Raw genomic sequence first — 20,573 nt, 5'->3', positions numbered from 1 at the left:
TTGGCGATGCTGAGCGCCCTCCGCAGATAGCGCTTGCTTTGGACAGACTCAATGGAGGGGAGCGAGGAACCGGTGATGCGTTGGGCAATTTTCACCACCCTCTGCAATGCCTTCCGGTCGGAGATAGAGCAGTTGCCATACCATACTGTGATGCAGTTGGTAAGGATGCTCTCGATGGTGCAGCGGTAGAAGTTCACCAGGATCTGAGGAGACAGATCCTGGTGAACCAGGCACAGGATACTGAGTTGAATGATCAGCTATGATCATATTGAATGGGGGTGCAGGCTCGAAGGGCCGAATGGCCTACTCCTGCACCTATTTTCTATGTTTCTATATATTACCAATCACCTTTTTATTTCTCAGCTCTACCCATCTATGCTCACTGGACAATCCTTCAGAAGTTTCACTTCAGTATGAAGCAGTGATGTTCTACTGTTGGCAGAATGGGCTACTGGAGGCTCTGCAACAGACAGTAGATTGCATGGACGGAGCGCAGCTGAAATCCCCACAGAGATCAAGCACCCAGATCTAGCAAAGGTTGGCAGTGCAAGGGACATTAACAACATCGTCACAGTAGGCTGGCCCATGCAACACCAACCCAGTGCTACTGCCAGGACAATGGGTCTTTCCGGTCAAGGTAAGATACTATGTTTTTATTAATTTTATACTTGAAAAATGCCAGAAACGTGGTGTCTCCGAGTAATGTCTCAGTGGTCTACTATTCTTACACAATCGTCGCATTTTTGTACATATGGTTGTGCTCATGTTTGATATGATTTTACTAAAATAAAGAATTTCACCGTTTCTAGGTACATGTGACAACGAAGTACCATTGGAATATTCTCCTGAACGACTAAAGCAACTCCCCATGCTCCTTCACAACCACCTCAGTCTCACTGGAACATTAAGCCACCAGTTCTATCCCTCCCTTAGCCAGGTTTCCATGATGGCTATAACATCCTAGTTTCACATGTCTATCCAAACCCTAATCTTGGGGGGGGGGGGGGGGGGGGTGGATGCAAGCCTGGAACCCATTTGAGTCAGTGATCCCAGTCTACCGTCACTCAGGTCCAATGTAATTCTTCTCTGCTACTATTATTTTTCTTCTGCTATTGTCACCTCCTCCATACAGATCAGTTGCAATTATCAAGTTTTCACCATCTTGCTGCAAGTAGCACCAACACCATTTGTGCCATTCACTCTCAAGACGTTGTTGTTGTCTCCAGCCCTCCCCCACCCCCCTTCTCTGCACTTCTGCAAGTCAATTCAAATAGTAACTGAAACATTAAATCTGCTTCTCTCAATGGATGCTGCCTGACCTAATGAATCAAATTACCAGCACTTAATGTTTTATTTTAAATTGTGCTCGATCACACAGGATTTTTGAGCATTATTGATCATTCTTATCTTTAAACTACAAAAGGTACGTCTCTGGAAGAAAAGAACAGACCTACTGCTTGCCAATTCCTTGCCACAGGAAAGTTCAGAGAACACCTTCCAGTAAGCTAGAATGGAACCAAATTGATCTTTTAAAATGATCCAAGACATTAATGTAATGGAACAGACTGATTCAGATAGGGTTTCAGTTTAACAAAATTTACAAAAATCTAAACTTATTCACGACTTGCAACCCATCAGGGAGCATTTCATGCATAATTCTTAATAACAAAAATGGGCTTTCCAATGTACTTGGAAGTACCAGGCACTCAAGATGATCTCAAATTCAAGCAACCTCCCTCATCTGCATTCATACTTCCACATTTAAAATTAAATCAGAAAAGAAAACAAATTGTGATTACTGCAAAATACATTTGGAGATCCACCATTCAAGCTCATCCTTGGATTATTAGACTATTGCAATTTACAATAAGAGATATACATGTTAATTCTCCTAATGACAAAATTGAAAAAGTTGCAAATACAAAGCTATGCGCTTATATAAACATTAAACAGACACAAAGAAGGCAATGGACGAGTGAAGGAAGATAAAGTCAATAAGTGAACATGTCGACAAAAATTGAACAGTATGGGAATGTAAAACATTTTTTTAACAGATTGAAAATTGTTGTAGGGTAGGAAAGGGAGCAGAAGAGAAATGAAATGCAATTGATACAAGATAATGAGTAATTACAGGTCAGGTACCAGTAAAGTCCCACATATAATATTTAAATATTCATGAAGCAATAATTCACTAGTTCAGCATTAATAATTATTTACAAAGAAAACCAATAAATCAAGTCTGTATTTATTTTTATACAAGATGTTATACAAGGCTTATATAAGTGGGGGCAGGGGGGAGAGAGTATGAATAATCAGCATCTCTCTCTTCTATAGGCATCCTTCTATAGACATCCTGTTTTATAACATTGATATTATAAATGTTCAAATTCTCTTCAAGGCTCTTCGCAAAGCAATTCAGAACAATAGCACTGACACATTCACATAATATTTGTGGAGGAAGGAACAGCTTACAACCCAGCGGTATAAATATTGACTTCTCTAACTTCAAGTAACCCTTGCTTTCCCTCTCTCTCTCTCTCTCTCTCTATCCCTCCTCCATCCTAGCTCTCCGACCAGTCTGACTGTCCTCCCGATTACATTTTATCTTTGTAGGTTGTTTTGTCACTTTCCCCAAGCTAACAAATGTCTATTCTACATTTTCCTTGAACTTCGTCCCCATTGATGTCTCGTTTTCACACCTCATCCTTCCGTATCTGTCGCTCCTGACTCTGTCTGAAGGGTCTCGACCCAAAACGTCACCCATTCCTTCTATCGGAAGATGCTGCATGACCCGCCGAATAACTCCAGCATTTTTAGTCTTTCCACATAACATTACATTATGCCCCCTTTTTCTTTTATATGAGGAACAAGCAGAAAGTCACAAGATCAATATCTTTGTAAATAATTGTCTTATCAGGACACATTCAGTTTTGTTTCCATTTTTGCCATATTTATTCGATTTTGTAAGACAAGCTATGTGATAATAACACAATGCCAAAATTGTAAGAACGCAGTCATCTCCAAATTCATTCTGAATGTTCAAAATATGAGCACTCAAATGAAAAAAAGCAGTTTTAAATTGAAAATTATGAATAATTGTTAAAGACAAAGCAATTTGATGCCATGCCGAAAACTGCTGAAATTCACCATCAAAAATGTCATTAAAAAACGCTAATTAACATCAAAACCTATCAATAAATGAAAACTATGCCATTGACCAATTACTCAGAGCAAATCTGTATTGTGTCAATTAAAACAAATATTCACTTAAACCAATGTGGTATCAACAATAACTGTTTATAACATAAACCATAAAATATATTGTGCCCAGAAATAACTATTCTGAAAATTACACATATCCCTTGGATTCTGAGAATTCCACTGATTTTAAATAAAAGATGTGTAGAATAGTTTATAAAAGTGCGCTTTAGGCCCCTCAGGTGTTAATCGAATTCCCAAGGTGCAAAAGCTGCATGCAAAGAAAACTTAATTTTTTTAAATTTATTTTTTTAAATTGGGTTAATGTAATCAACTTAAGAGAGACGGTCAGAAGATGGAAACAGATTGTCTAACTAAATCTTGACCTTGTAACATCTGGATATCTATGTGCTCCAGAGCAAACTGAGAGCTACAAAACTACAAAATAACCTCAAACATTTAAATATAATTTCAAAGAAATGCGAAAACTCAGCCAATTAAGGTGTATAGGATTACAAAATGTCAAAATCCAATAGCAGAATTGCTCATTACCAAATATAACCATGTAGGAAAGAACTGCAGATGCTGGTTTAAATCGAAGATAGATACGCAATGCTGGACTCAGCGGTACAGGCAGAATCTCTGGAGAGAAGGAATGGATGACGTTTCAGGTTGAGACCCTTCTTCAGACTGATGTCAGGGGTGTGGGCGGCACAGAGATAAAATTGTACTTGTTGTTGTACTTCCAGTGGCGCTGGTGCCAGCAGCCTCCACCTACAGCCCGGTATCTTTTTGTTTTTTTGTTTATTTAGTTATGTAAAAGTGTGTTTTTTTGTGTTTTTTTGGTGTTTTTATGTGGGGGAAGAGGGCACGGTGCGGGGGATACTGTCCTTCAGCCGCTTCCTGGTGAGGACGCGACTATTATTCGAGTCGTGTCCTCGCCCCCCCCCCCTCTCCTCCCCCCACAGCGGCCTACCTACCTGGATTGGCACGGCCTTTCCTGCCGGGATCGACCAGTGCTCCAGCAGCGGCGGGACAGCGCTGGAACATCGCGGGCTGGCGATGCCTTACCAGGGGTCGCCGTCTGGAGCCCGGAGTGCTGGACCTGCTGCACAGACAGGTTGGAGCTGCGGTTTGCGGAGCTCCCAACGCGGGCGGCGCTGATGGACAGCGCGGGGTCCTGCGACTCTGCCCGGCTCGGCCTGTGGACTCAGGAGCTGCAGACTCCGGCAGCGGGAGGCGGCTGATCAGGGGGTCCGGGCCGCTGAGGAGGAGGATGCTCACCGTCGGGGTTCGGCGTCGGCGTTCCACCAGCCCGGCGTGAGGGCCTGAACATCGGGCCACTCGGGCGGCGACTGCGGGTGCTCGGAAGGCCCCGACCACGGAGGGGAGGCTGGCTGGACTATGGTGCCATCCTCACCTTGGTGCCATTTATGTTATGTTGTGTCGTGGACTTTCTGTGTTTGTGCTTTCTTTTTTTAAAATTCAATTTCAATTTTATTTTTAATACGTTTTATTATTTATTTATTATTTATTTATTTTTTTAAAAAAATTATATGATACTGCCTGTAAGGGAAATTCATTTCGTTGTCTCAAATTGAGACAATGACAATAAATTTGAATACAATACAATACAAAATGTAGTCGGAGACAGTTAGACTGGTCGGAGAACTGGGAAGGGGGAGTGGATGGAGATAGAGGGAAAGCAAGGGGTACTTGAAGTTAGAGAAGTAAGCCAATATTCATACCGGTGGGGTGTAAGCTACCCAAGCAAAATATGAGGTGTTGTTTCTCCAATTTCAATCCAACAATGGAGGAGGCCCAGGACAGAAAGGTCAGATTGGGAATGGAAGGGGCTTGTTATAGTGTAGAGCAACTGGGAGATCAGGTGAGTTTAGGCGGACTGAATGGAGGTGTTCAGCGAAACGATCGCCAAGCCTGCGCTTGGCCTCGCCAATATACAGGAGTCCACACCTGCACCACCAGATACAGTAGAGGTTGTAGGAAGTGCAAGTGAACCTCTGCCTCGCCTGAAAAGACTGTCGGGGTCCTTGGATGGAGTCGACGGGAGAAGGATGGGGACATGCGTTGCATCTTCGGCGATTGCAGGGGAAAGTTCCAGGGGAGGGGGTGGTTTTCGTGGGAAGGGACGAGTTGGCCAGGTAGTTGCAGAGGGAGTGGTCTCTGCGGAAAGGGGTGGAGATGGGAAGATGTGGCTCTATCCCCTATTCTCAATTCCTCCGTCTACGCCCAAGATGAGGAATAAGTGCCGTTTCAGCACAATAACGTTCTTCAGACTGAAAGCTCGAGAAGGCTAGAAGAGAAGAAAAAAAAAGAAAAAAAAACAGGGCTGGCAACAGATGACCTCAGGATGGGTGAAGTCTTTAATGGCCTACTGTTAGTTGGGGAAGATGTGCTCACGACAGGAATACGAGCAGTGGAACTAGTGGGATGACTAGGGAGTTGCAAAGGGAATGGTCTCTGCGGAAAGCCGAAAGGGGTGGAGTTGGGAAGATTTGACTTGTGGTGGAATCCTGTTGGAGGAGACAAAATCGTCGGAGGATGATGTGCTGTTTGCAACGGCTCATGGGTGAAAGGTGAGGACTAGATGGGCTCTGGCCTTCTTTCGACTGGGGGAGGGAGTGCAAGAGCTGAACTTTGGGATACAGAGGGAACACGTGTGATGCAATCTTGTTGCAAATCAAAATTAGACATATTCACAAATTTAGAATTGCTAGAATTGCACCGTTTCCCATGGCTTGTGTATCTTGAGGGATATTCATACAATACAATACCATTTATTGTCATTTGAGCCTCAGTGAGGCTCAAACGAAATTCCGTTTCCGCAGCCATACAAACAAAGACAATTTCCTACAGACATACACACAATTTAATTCACACAAACATCCATCACAGTGAACCCACAGTGAACCCACTGTGATGGAAGGCAAAGTCTTTTCTCTCCCCTGTTCTCCACTTCTCTCCCGATGACCAAGCCTCAGGCGGCCATTTTAGGCCGTGCCGGGCGATTTACGGCCCCGCTCCCGGTCTAAAAGTCACAATGTTGGAGCCCCCGGCGGGCGCTGGAATATCCCACGGCCATTAAGCCGTGCCGGGCGATGTACGTCCCCGCTCCGGGTCGTTCCAACCCCGCGACATGTGCTGGAGAAGTCGCGTTGTGGGAGCTCCGTGAAGCGGTCTCTCCCCCCGGACCCGCAAGCTCCCGATGTCCCAGTCCACCGGACCTGCGGCTGCGTTGCTGGAGCCTCCGAGCCCCACGAGTCGAGTCGCAGTAGCGAGTCACCACCGCTCCCCACACTCCGAGGCCGGCCGGCCCCACGATGGTGAGTAGTCAGCAGCTCCGCAGTCTCCCGAGCCCCTGGGTCGTTCAGGTCGGAGGCCGCTCCACGGTGCTAGGCCCCAACGACAACGGAGACCCGACAGGGAAAAGGTCGGGTCTCCCGGACAGGGAAGAGATTTTAAACAGTTTCCCCCTCCTCCCCCCACATATACACATTTAAAACCAGTATTAAAAAACACCAACACTACATTTAACTAGACAAAAAATTAAAAAAAGGCAGACAGGCTGTAGGGGCCGCTGCAACGGGTGAGTCGCTCCTGATCTGACTTGATCATTGATAGGGCTACCAATCAAGAGATTTAAGACCGGAGGAATTACTCTCACCAGGAGGGTAGGAAACTTGAAATTCACTACTACATAGAGCCACAGTGGTCGTCCACTTCGGATAGTTTATCTTGTCATGGTGAAGAGGTGTGCGTGCCCCCATGATTCTGAGAGCGATGCCATTGGAGGCAACAGCTTCTGGCAGGGCCACCCATGGTGGTAAGGTCGAGGAGGAGGGTCCAGACTAAGAACGATCCAACTTACAAGACCTCAACGGCAGACAAACTTACCTTGAACTCAACAGCTGTGAAGGTGCATGAAGGCTGCAACAGATCTAACAGCTCCAATCGTCTTGGTTCCCTTGCCATTGAAATTAGTTGATTGAGTTGTGAAGGCTCGTGTGGTTTTGGAACGAAAGATCAAGTACACGTTAAACAAACACACGCACAGGCGTCCTCGTTCAGTGAGCAGCACAAAACGTCTCAAGACTTTTGGCGATTGGGGAAGGGCGACGGGAGCAGGCCTCGTGATGGCTGGAAGCTCCTAGTTAAGAACCGGCACGGAAGCAGTGAATACTTGATTCAATCCCTCAACTTTGGGCAGAAGCAGGAAAGTTGTTCGGTAGCAGTATTCATGTCTGAGCAGCCCTATTTAGGATCCATTCTGCTCAACCTGAACTGTGAAGGGGCTAGAAAAGGTGCCCTAAAAATAGTCTGCTTTGCCTCGTCCTGTCTGGAAAGCCGCGTCCCGAGATATCACCATCATGCGGTCAAAAACTATCAAGAAGCGAAACTATGAAACTTGGAATATACAAACTCTGATGGACAACCCAACTCACACTGACTAGAGAGAAGAACCGCCTTTGTTGCTTGGGAACTCCAAAAATTCAGCTTTGACATCGTTGCTCTGAGTGTGACCCGCAGAGCTGGAGATGGGTAACTAAAGGAAGAACAAGGTCAATACACTTTTCTGAAAAGGTCTTGATCCTGAACAACCAAGGATCAATGGAGTAGGTTTTGCCATCCGAAACAGCCTACTTCAGAACTGACAGTGCAACCACTGGGAATCAACGAACGTCTTATGACTCTACGAATCCAGCTCGTCTAGAACCAATACACCACTATCATCAGTGCCTATGTGCCAACTCAGGACTGCAGACGAAGTAAAGGAGAACTTCTACGCCCAACTTAACGACGTCCTTTCCTCTGTTCCCAACGACAAGATCATTCTCTTAGTAGACTTCAATGCCAGAGTCGGGAAAGATCATAGGCTCTGGACCAGAACAATAGGCAAGGAAGGAGTTGGCAAGGTCAATGCCGATCGAACACTCCTCCTCACCAAATGTGCTGAACACAACCTGGTGATTACAAACACCTTATTAACAACTAGCAGATGGCAACGACACTTGAAGCTTTTTCAATGCACCCAAAGCCAGTTTTCATCCATCCACTCATGGTCAAGCCCCTCTCAAAAGCAAAGGTGGGTCAACCATCCTGAAGAGCAATGCTGACATCAATTCTAGATGGAGGGAGCACTTTGAAGATCTAAATCAAACCGCCTCAATTGACAGGATCATCATCATTCCAAAGCAGCCCGTTGATGACTCCCTAAGCAGAATACCATCACTTGAAGAAGTCAAGGAAGCCATCAAAACCTTGAAAAACAACAAGGCAGCTGGACACAACGGAACACCTGCCTAGGTCTACAAAATTGGAGGTAACCTGCTCTATTACCAACTGCATCAATTTCTCATCAAGATCTGAATAAATGAAGATGTACCAGGATACTTTAGAGACTCAGCAATCGTTACCATCTACAAAAGGAAAGGCGATCGATCTGACTGCGGAAACTATCAATGTATTTCCCTATTAGCAACAGCAGGCAAGGTCCTCGCCTGCATCATGAACAACAGACTCAAACCTTTAGCCGAGAAGATCCTTCCAGAGACACAAGCCGGTTTTAGACCATCACGTGAAACAACTGACATGATCTTTACAATGCGTCAACTTCAAGAAAAATGTTGTGAACAACTTCAACTTTTGGACATGGCATTCATCGACCTCACGAAGGCCTTCGACTCGGTATCAAGGGAACTCTTCAGGGACGTCCTATCCACCTGTGGATGTCCTGAAAAGTACATTCGAATCCTGAGACTACTCCACGATGACATGCGTGCCACAATCATGGCCAGCAACAGCAACTGTGAGTAGGTATGTTGCAAAACGTACCTGAAGCGTCGCTGAAAATCTGTCCCAGACCGTGTGCGCGATTTTGGCGCCGTTTAGAGGGGGGCGGGTTTAAAACGCGATTTTCCCTAGCATGTTCAAAGCGAGGTTTTTCAGCCTAGTTAATTATTAAGGAAAAATCGCTGGAAGATTCCCTCGCTTGAGCTATTCTTAGTTTTAAGGGCTTTACTTAATTGTTATAGTAGATTAAAAATTAACCTCTAAACCCCCGACCGCCGACAATGGGCCAGATCTCATACAGGGGAAAACGGAAGGTAGGCTGTTTATTTTTACGTTAAAAAGGGCTTCTTAAGATCCCTTTATACAAAGTTTAATGTTGCGAGTAGCTAATTTTGGGCCCATTATATCCCGCAGTATTTTTCTGGGCATTTGAGGGCACAAATCTAACGCAATGTGAACGTTCTAAACCAGCGCGTTCACAGGATCCCACTAGAAAGCCGATTTAAATGGACTTTAATTTACAGCAATTAAACACTAAATTCCTTCCATTTGGCCTATAAATTAATGTAAATGAGATTTAAAAATCATGTTTTATTGTGAATTATTTGTGAATATTATTTGGACACTTGGGCTATTTAAAAATGTTAATCATTTATTAAGAAATGGATAGATGTTTAGATCTAGTACAGGTGCACAACCTTTTATCCGAAAGCCTTGGGATCAGACACTTTTCGTAATTCAGAATTTTTCGGCTTTCGGAATGGAAGATTTTTAGCGTAGATTTTAACGGCTGGCTCAGTGGTAGAGTGCTGGGCTCGTATCCGCAAGGTCGCGAGTTTGCGCCTCGATCCCGGCAGTTACTCGATCGCGAGTTTGAGTCTTCAATGTAGTTTTTTCTTGCAGAATAGGAGAGAATAGGGAGGGTTAGGCTGGGATCATTCTCTGCGAGATGATCTTAGTGCGGGAGACAAGTGTAGGAGAGGTGTACTGACTGTGTGGGCAGAACTTTGGAAGTGATTGCCCACCATTCTCAAAAGCCGCTGTGTCTCCCTGTCCCTCCAACTCCAGAGGAATCCGCTCCCCGATGGGCCGCTACGGCGACAAGTGGCAGTTCGCCCACAGCCTGAGCTGCGCCCCCTCATCCGCAACCGGGTTCCTCTGGAGTTGGAGCGGGGCTGGGCTAGAGTTGTTGCTGGCTGTGAGTCTCTGGGATCTCCGTGCTTGCAGTGGGCCTGGGGGTCGGTGTCCCGATGAGGGGGCGCAGCTCGGGCTGTGGGCGAACTGCCACTTGTCGCTGTAGCGGCGCATCGGGGAGCGGCTTCTGGTGGTCCTGACGTCTCTCAGCTCCTGTCCAGGGGGACGGCCGGAGACGTCAGGACCAACAGGAACCCGCTCCCTGATGCGCCGCTACAGCGACAAGTGGCAGTTCGCCCACAGCCCGAGCTGCGCCCCCTCATCCGCAACCCGGGTTCCTCTGGAGTTGGAGCGGGGCTGGGCTAGAGTTGCTGCTGGCTGTGAGTCTATGGGATCTCCGTGCTTGCAGTCGGTGTCCCGTTGGTCCTGACGTCTCCGGTCACCCCCCTGGAATGGAGCTGAGACTGGGAACTGTACCGCCCTTGCCCCCTCCCAACTGCAAACAACCCCACAGTTCCCAGTCTCAGCTCCTGTACAGGGGGGTGGCCGGAGACGTCACAGCCCGAGCCATCAGCTTCTGTCCCTACGGGGACAGCGGAGAGCGTGTTCCTCTGGAATTGGAACGGGGCTGGGCTGCTGCTGGCTGTGGGTCTCTGGGTTCTCCGTGCTTGCAGTGGGCCTGGGGGTCGGTGTCCCGTTGGTCCTGACGTCTCCGGCGACTGGCACTGGCTCCAACGTGAAGACAGTGCAAAGCCCCCGCGCCGGTGCAATGCGCGGGGAGCTGGAGAGGGGCGGGAAGGGGTCACACACATGGCCGGGAAGCAGAGGGGTGTAGGTGGGGTGAAACTGAAGGGAGCGACAATTTGCTGCTGCCTGCCCGCTGAGTTAAAAAGTTCCCACGCAAGACTCACGATACACTGTGTATCGTGAGTCTACCGTGGGAACTTTTTAACTCAGCGGGCAGGCAGCAGCAGATTGTCAATTATTAACCCTCCCGCGCAATATACCCTCACCTTCTCTTTTATGAATGGGGATTTGGTTCCCCTTTCTTCGAGGACCGACCGGAGGTTCCGCTGTCACCTCTGCGGGCCGCCCTCAGTGAACATTTTCAAGGACCTTTCTTCAAGGACTGGAAAAATGGCCGCTATTCAGAGGTTTTCGTTATTTGGATCTTCGGATAAAAGGTTGTGCACCTGTAATTGAAGTTTGAAATTGGCTCCAATTAAGTAACTAACTAATTATTTGCTTTAATTTCAGGTCATCCAAGTAAGATTATTTTATATTTGTTTCAGAATGCTTCAATCTATGATAACTGAAAATTTCATTCAGTTCTCTTAATTTTTAAGAAAGTTATGGGCTTTTGACTGTCCACGATCACAGCTTTTTTGTTATGTCCATAGAAAATCAATAGGGAACAAAATGCTAATTTCCGAGTATGAAAATGGCCATAACTTTTTAAATACTTGAGATATGAAAGTGAATTGGGTGTCAAATTAAACTTATTTTTATGCTTTATCTGATGGGATAAATTGCAGACTTGATTTTTAAAATCTCAAAATTTTGTAACATTGCTACTGTGAGCCGTTTCAAGTCAGATCAGGAGTGAAACAGGGATGCGTGATTGCCCCAACACTATTCACCTTCTTCATTGCGACAACCATCCACATCATCAAGGACGACCTACCCCCAGGAATCGAAATCATCTACAGAACAGATGGCAGACTTTTCAATCTTGCCAGTCTCAAATCCAAAACTAAGACATCTATGAGCTCCCTCATCGAGTTCCAATACGCAGACGACAACTGTGTTGCAGCTCTCAAAAAATCATCTGCAACAGATCCTGAATGCCTTCAACAGTGCATACACAAAACTTTTTTTTATTTTTATGTTTATTATTAGAAGCAATTGTACAAGGAGAAAGTAATCGACATAACAATTATACAATTATCGTACAGCTTCAGTTTTAACATTTTATAAACTGATAAGTGAATCGGAAAAAAGTAAAAAGGAAAGAATGAAAAGAAAGAAGAAAGATATAAAAAAGAAAGGAAAAACCCCATAACTAACAAAGAAGTGAGAAAAAAAAAAAGAAAAAGCGGGAGATATGTCCCACCATCCTTCCCTACACCCGCTCACCCGACCCTAGCATCGGTTTTGAATTTGTGTTCAACCATTCTGTTGTTGAAGAAATTCAATGAAAGGAGACCATATTTTGGAAAATTGGTCTGATTTGTCAGCCAAAACAAGCCTTATGTTTTCTAAATGTAGTGTCTCAGTCATTTCTGTGATCCACATCTTCGCTGTGGGAACTGTTATCGTTTTCCAGAATTTAAGTATGAGTTTTTTCGCAGTTATTAAACCATTGTCAAGGAAACGTCTTTGGAATATCGTTAACTTGGAGCAGCCCTCTGACATTAATTTTGAATCTGACCCCAATTGAATTTTGAGAGTTTTAGAAATGGTATTGAATATTCCCATCCAGAAATTTTGTATTTTTATACAGGATACAAAAGAATGAGTTAGGATAGCTTCTTGGAGGTGACATTTATCACAGAGAGGGGAGACAGCATACACAAAACTTGGACTTACCATCAACTCCAAGAAAAACTTGGACTTACCTTCAACTTCAGATTATCTACCAATTCTCACCAACTGAGACACATCGGAAAGAACCATCAATTCAACTTGGTGAAACATCCCTGGAAAATGTGGATCATTTTCCATACCTTGGAAGTCACCTCTCCTCCAATGTCGACCTTGATGACAAGATCCAACATAGTCTTAAGTGTGCTGGAACAGCTTTTGGAATTTCTTCGAACGAGAGTTTTTCAAAATCGTGACATCCGAACAGCCACCAAAATGTTAGCCCACAAGGCAGTGGTGATGGCAACTCTCCTGCTTGCATTAAAAATCTGTACAACATACCGATGCCATCTGAAAGCACCTGAAAAAAGTTCCATCAATTATGTCTTCAAAGCAGCTGGGAAGACAGAAGAACCAACATCAGCATGCTGAATGAAGCAAAAAATATCTCGTCATCAAGAACCAACTAAGATGGGTCAGTCATGTTGTTCGGATGGAAGACGAGTGTCTACCAAAGCAAGCCGACTACCAACTTAAAGAAGGCAAACGTAAAAGAGGCGGACAAAAGAAGAGATTCAAAGACACCTTAAAAGCCAGCATGAAGAAATGTGAAATCGACAATTGGGAAACCAATACTAAGGTCAGGAAACTCTGGCGAACCATCATCCAAAAAGGGACAGCGACCTTTGAAGCCAACAGTTGCGCAGAATTAGAAGAAAAGAGAAGAAAACGGAAAGAGAGGCAACACCAACTAAAGCCCAATCTGCCATCTGGAATTATCTGTCTTGAATGCGGAATAACTTTCAAAGCCAGGATTGGAATCAAGAGCTACCTGAGAGTCCATAAAAACAACGGAACGTAGACCATCATCCTCGACCTCGAGGGATAGCCACGACGACAGTGGTCATGTCACTAATAACATCCAAGGAGATTGGCTTTTCACATAGAAATTTACCTGTGTGCAGGGAATGAGTTGGAACATACTATAGCGTAATAGGATTGTACTGCATGGTGGAGAAGCTCAAGGAGGACCTACTACTCCTACTAGACGTTTCTTTTTTTAAATCAACAATAAACCCAGGATCTCTGAACAACAAAGGGAATAAAAAGTAACTAAAAATTAAACTTAGACATTCGATAGAAACAGATCATAATATAAACAATCTTCCCTCACACGAGTAATCAAAGAAAAGATTAAAGATATTGAAACATTAACAGAACAGAAAATATTATTAAATTTGCACTTTACTACACTTCTATTTCATAACTGCTGCCTTCAGATTTGGAAGCCAAAAGCCTATCACAAAGCTCCTATTCTTATAGACACAATGGCCAGATTTTCCTGTCCAAATTTCCTTTGCACATTCCCAGAGCAGATGAAAAGAATATATGGAATTACTGTCATATTTTATTTATAAATTACAATCGAAGGAAAACCACTGAATGTAGCTAACGGTACAGAATCCAACTTCATTACACTCCCAATGATAACAAAAATAAACTTCAAAACACCAAAACTCTATTCAGCTATAATACACTGAAAACATCCACAGAGAACCATTTTTATTTTTTTTAATTTAATCATTACGCTTCACAACACCAGGGCAGGTAGCTTTGCTGCACCTAACAAGGCTTTCATCTCTCATTTCCCATTTCCCTAACTGGTCTGAAGAAGGGTCTTGACCTGAAACGTCACCCATTCCTTCTCTCCAGAGATGCTGCTTGTCCCACCGAGTTACTCCAGCTTTTTATGTCTATCTTCAGTTTAAACCAGCATTAGCCAATGGAGAGTCTAACCCAAGACCAATCACTGGAGCTCCATGATGCCACATTTGATCAAATTCCATCCAGATATAACCATCAATTTGTATCAAAATTAATTGCCTAAACCAATCTTGGAACAATGTCATAAAGAGGTTTGGAATTCAGCATTTGGAGAAAACCCAAACAGAGCACTACTGAGCAGTTTGTGTGGGATATTTCTTGATCACATTCTCCATGTCACCATCCACATTACTTACAGATTCATCCAAGGCAAAACGAAGACAGCCATGCTCATACAGCACAAAGAATCTGCGTTGCCATTTCTAAAAATTGGGACAGAAAAATAGAAAACAATTACAGATCGAGCATCTGAACAAATACATTCAACATTCCCATTTAAATTACTCAATATAAAATATTTTGGATATGTGAAATATAGAAGCAATAAATCATTTACAGTTAAATGTCCCTCTCCCCTTCCATCATAATACTTTTCAATTATCTTTCTGCACCTTGTAATGCTCCTCTGCCAACAGTGCAAACCCAAGTACAGAAGAGAAAAATATCATTCATGAGTAATAAAAGCATGAAAGTTCTTGATTTAAAAAAAAAAAATTAGCCTTAACAGGTATATGGATTAACATGTGCATATTTTGGTAATAATTGTGTTAATATGCTAATGAGAATAACTTCAACTTATTTCCGTGAGTTTATCATCCAAAATCCAGGTCACCCACCCCACAATACCCCCAACAAGTTCTTCTTCCTGAAGATTTTCTTCAGAGAATTTTCATCACTATGAATGCTGCAGCAATAAAAGAAGCCGCAACTTAAAAAAGTGTAAGAACTGTTGAATATGGAAGTCAATGAGAAACAAAAGTAGAATGTTGGGGGAATCCAGAACCAGGGGCCACAGTCTAAGAATAAAGGGGCCATTTAAAACTGAGATGAGGAAAAATAACGTTTTCACCCAGAGTTGTGAACCTGTGGCATTCTCTGCCACAGAAGCCAGTGGAGGTCAATTCACTGGATGAATTTAAAAGAGTTAAGGGCCTATCTCACTTGGGTGTCATTTGCGCGTCACGCAGGTGACGTGCAAAGATTTTGTGAATCCCAAAATCCTGGGGCTCCACGCGCAACTACCTACGCCACACGTGCGTCATAACGCGTAAATGTTGTCGCGTAAATGACATGCAAATGACGCCCAAATGCGACAGGCCCTTAAGATAGAGCTCTTGGGGCTAGCGGAATCAAGGGATATGGGGAAAAGGCAGGCATGGGTTACTGATTGTGGATGATCAGCCATGATCACAATGAATGGTGGTGCTGGCTAGAAGGGCCGAATGGACTCCTCCAGCATCTATTTTCTATATTTCCATGTAATGGTTGTGAATCAAGTACAAAGTCACACGGTCCCTCAGAACACCCAGATTTGTCACTATTCCAGACTACTCCGCCTTGCTACTCTTCTACATCAGTTCCATCAGCCACTCCCTTACCTGTTCAATTAGCCTGTCAATAAACCATCACACAACTTCTCACAAGCCACACTTTCACCTAGCTTTGTGCAAGCAGAAAACTAGGACATATTACACTTGTCTTCAACAAATAGTTGATAAAGATTGAACAGCTGGGCCCAAACACTAATCATCACTACAGTACCCCCACTAGGTACTGTTTCGCAATTCAGATTATTCCACTCAATTTTTGGCTGTTAACCAATCTCCAATTCATACTGTTATATTGCCCCCATGTACTGAAATGGTTACCTTAAATACTGTCTTAATGTCTAAATACACCAAATCTTCACATTCCACATTGCCATGCTAGATACAACCTCAACTACATTTTGTCAAATATAATCTCCTTTTCTCAAATCCACATTGTCTCTCCCTAAACAATTTTCCCCTTACTGCCTGGTTACTATTTCCATAATAATATTTCATATCTTCTCAACCACTCACATCAGCCAAACTTCTTTTATTCCTTTTTTCCCCGCTATAATTAGTGAATTATTCTAGAATGTACAGAATTCTGGAAGATGCAAAAATGCAACTAAGTACGTGTTAGCAGTTTCAAAATCTTGGTATACCAGATCATTGGGGCTTGATGATTTTTATGGCTTTTAGCTCCAACAAATGTCACCACAATGCACTCATGCTGGTTACTTTCAGTGCATAATCTTCCCTAGAGAAAGGTTTCCAAACCCTTTAAGGAATGTTTTTCTTCTATGTTTCATTTACCTGCCATTTCCTTATTTCCCAATATAATTTCTCTTGCGTCACTTATACAGGAGTCACGGGAGTTTATATTCATCTTTGCCTTTTTAGCTTTTTTTTTTAGGAGCTTTTACAGTCTTTTGTTGGTTTCGTGCGAGGTGACTATCATATTTCACTTTCCCTTATGCCAAACACTGAAATTTGCCTTATTCTCAGGCTTGCTGTTTCCCTTTTTCCAAACCAAAACTATCTTAATGTTTTTCTATTTTGATATTTAGTGCGTTAAAGAGATAATGCCGCAGTGCCACAGTTAGTATAACTATCGACAGAGCTCCAGTCAGCAGGGTTGAATTCTGACCTATTTGTGCAGAATTTGTTCATTCTCTGTGACCACATGGGTTTCCTCCAAGTACTCTGGTTTTCTCTCATATCCCAAAAACAATCAGTAGGTATATTAATTGGTCACTGCAAATTGCCCCAAGTGTGTAGGTGCTGGCAAAATCTGGGGAGAGTCGTTGGGAATGAAGAGAGAAGTGGAATTAGTTTAAGTGAGTGCTGATGATCAACAGACTTTGTGGGCCACTGTGCCCATGTTACGCAACTACAATTCTACATATTTATGGTCGTCGTGTATTCTTTATACCTGAACTACCGTTTGTCTATTGTCTTGGGTCAATTATAGTTTCTAATCTACCACAGCAAGCGCATGCCTCATTTCATGGTATTAGCTTTGACCCAGTCAAGACAAGACCTAGGTTTATGAATTGAACAAAACATCTTCCAATCTTAATTTAATTGTCTGGGTTAAATGTCGCAAATAATTCCTTTCCATGTGTGCCTCCAATTTTCTGATTTATAGTGCCCTGCTTCACTACCTCAGGCGAGGCTGTTATGGCTGTTCAGGTAACAGAAATTTGCCCTTCCAGAATTGACAAATTACTACCTAAAAATTTAGATACAGAATAAAGTTTGCTCTCAGAAATGAAATGTGCCATTGAAGTACATTTGTGTTTGCTCTGCCACTTCTTGAAAACTGATTATTGTTACCCATTTTAACACCCTGTACATTTCCTACATTCTAACATTTGCCTTCTCCAAATCCTCCCTGTACGGTTTAGCTTTAAATCCTTTACAGCCCGTTATCCGATACATTTGGACACCTTTCCCATCTTTCATTCAAAATATAAGTTCCCACTTTCTTCAGTGATGTAAATGTCCTCATGAATTGCAATTTATTTCTCCCACACCAATCTTTGCACTCTTTATCCACTCACATTGAATCCGCTGTGCCCAGGTTAGATGCGGCATATTATTGAGATTGTTGCCGTTGGTTCTGCACTTTATTTTAGTTGCTATTTAGTCACATTCCTTCTGCAAGGATGTCTTTCCACGTTCAATTTACGATGTTAGATTCCAGATGGATTACAACATCTGTATCTTTCATCTTCCATTCCAAATTCCTCCTTGGCCACAAAGACTCAATCACAAGGAAATAAAGTATTTCCAACTTCGGCTCATAACTGCAGAAGATAATACCCATCCATTTATCAGTGCATAAAGATACTAGTACTGTTCCCATCACTACTCCATTCCTTTTCATCCTCTCATTTTCAATGGATCTTGTAGGACAGTCTGGGGTAAATTTGCTCATCCATCCTAGGCTCACTGCTCCAAAGGCTGCAGCATTTTATACCTGGAGTAACTCAGCGGGTCAGACAGCATCTCGGGAGAAAACAAATAGGTGACATTTCAGGTTTTTCAAGAGATGCTGTCTGACCTGCTGAGTTACCCCAGCTTTTTCTATCTATCTTTGCAGTATAATGTGGATAAATGTGAGGTTATCCATTTTGGTGGCAAAAACAGGAAAGCAAACTATTATGTAAATGGTGACCGATTAGGAAAAGGGGAGATGCAGCGAGACCTGGGTGTCATGGTACACCAGTCATTGAAAGTAGGCATGCAGGTGCAGCAGGCAGTGAAGAAAACGAATGGTATGTTGGCTTTCATAGCAAACGGATTTGAGTATAGGAGCAGGGAGGTTCTACTGCAGTTGTACAGGGTCTTGGTGAGGCCACACCTGGAGTATTGCGTACAGTTTTGGTCTCCAAATCTGAGGAAGGACATTATTGCCATAGAGGGAGTGCAGAGAAGGTTCACCAGACTGATTCCTGGGATGTCAGGACTGTCTTATGAAGAAAGACTGGTTTATACTCTCTAGAATTTAGGAGATTGAGAGGAGATCTTATAGAACCTTACAAAATTCTTAAGCGGTTGGACAGGCTAGATGCAGGAAGATTGTTCCCGATGTTGGGGAAATCCAGGACAAGGGGTCACAGCTTAAGGATAAGGGGGAAATCCTTTAAAACCGAGATGAGAAAAACTTTTTTCACAGAGAGTGGTGAATTTCTGGAACTCTCTGCCACAGAGAGTAGTTGAGGCCAGTTCATTGGCTATATTTAAGAGGGTTAGATGTGGCCCTTGTGGCTAAAGACATCAGAGGGTATGGAGAGAAAGCAGGTACGGGATACTGAGTTGGATGATCAGCCATGATCATGTTGAATGGCGGTGCAGGCTCGAAGGGCCGAATTTCTATAACCATATAACCATAAATTAGATCGCCAAATATGCGCGGTGGTTAAGTCCAGCTTCTTTCACCTAAGGAAGCTGGCGAAGGTGAAGCCCATTCTCGAGCGGCAGCATTTTGAGACAGTAATCCATGCCTTTATTACATCTAGGCTGGATTACTGTAACGCGCTCTATTTTGGTGTTGCTCGTTCTTCACTGGCTCGTCTCCAGTTGGTTCAGAATGCTGCTGCTCGCCTTTTAACAGGGACTCGAAAGAGGGAGCACATATCGCCAATTCTGGCCTCCCTACACTGGCTCCCGGTGCACTTTCGGGTTCATTTTAAGATACTGTTATTTGTTTTTAAATCTCTGAATGGGCTCGCCCCGCCTTACCTCTCTGAGCTGCTCCACCCATACGCTCCTGCCCGGTCCCTCAGGTCAGCTGGTCAGCTGCTCCTGGAGGTACCGAGGTCTAATCGGAGGCTCAGAGGGGATAGAGCCTTCTCTGTTGCTGCTCCGGCACGCTGGAACACCCTGCCGTTGCACATCAGACAGGCCCCCTCACTGTCCATCTTCAAATCCAGTGTTAAATCCAGTACTCCCTGACTTTTGACCATGCCTGAGGCTTTGCTTCTGTTTGTGGTGTTTTTGATGTTTCTTTATTTTACATGTCTTTTCCTACTATTTCTTTTGATTGTTATTTTTGGTGTGTATTAACTTTTTTGTCAATGATTAGTGATGTACAGCACTTTGTTGCAGCTATGTTTGTTTTTAAAGTGCTCTATAAATAAAATTATTATTATTATTATTATATAACAATTACAGCACGGAAACAGGCCATCTCGGCCCTACAAGTCCGTGCCGAACAAATTTTTTTCCCCTTAGTCCCACCTGCCTGCACTCATACCATAACCCTCCATTCCCTTCTCATCCATATGCCTATCCAATTTATTTTTAAATCATACCAATGAACCTGCCGCCACCACTTCCACTGGAAGCTCATTCCACACCGCTACCACTTTCTGAGTAAAGAAATTCCCCCTCATTTTACCCCTAAACTTCTGTCCCTTAATTCTGAAGTCATGTCCTCTTGTTTGAATCTTCCCTATTCTCAAAGGGAAAAGCTTGTCCACATCAACTCTGTCTATCCCTCTCATCATTTTAAAGACCTCTATCAAGTCCCCCCTTAACCTTCTGCGCTCCAGAGAATAAAGACCTAACTTATTCAACCTATCTCTGTAACTTAGTTGTTGAAACCCAGGCAACATGCTAGTAAATCTCCTCTGTACTCTCTCTATT

The 20,573-nt window shown here is 43.6% G+C and overlaps 1 protein-coding gene across 4 annotated transcripts in view; it reads right to left on the bottom strand.

The window, feature by feature from the left end:
* mprip (myosin phosphatase Rho interacting protein) overlaps positions 1–20,573 on the bottom strand; it is a 323,068-nt gene that overhangs the window by 237,952 nt on the left and 64,543 nt on the right. For all 4 annotated transcript variants that reach the window (XM_055654084.1, XM_055654083.1, XM_055654082.1 and 1 more), the window contains exon 3: positions 14,748–14,813. In XM_055654084.1, coding sequence (XP_055510059.1) covers positions 14,748–14,813 — 66 coding nt within the window. The remainder of the gene's footprint in view (positions 1–14,747; positions 14,814–20,573) is intronic.

This window comes from Leucoraja erinacea, chromosome 23, assembly GCF_028641065.1.
Source record: "Leucoraja erinacea ecotype New England chromosome 23, Leri_hhj_1, whole genome shotgun sequence".
Taxonomy (NCBI): Eukaryota; Metazoa; Chordata; class Chondrichthyes; order Rajiformes; family Rajidae; genus Leucoraja; species Leucoraja erinaceus.
The sequence above is the reverse complement of the archived record's forward strand: the minus strand, read 5'-3'. Positions and strand labels throughout refer to the sequence as shown.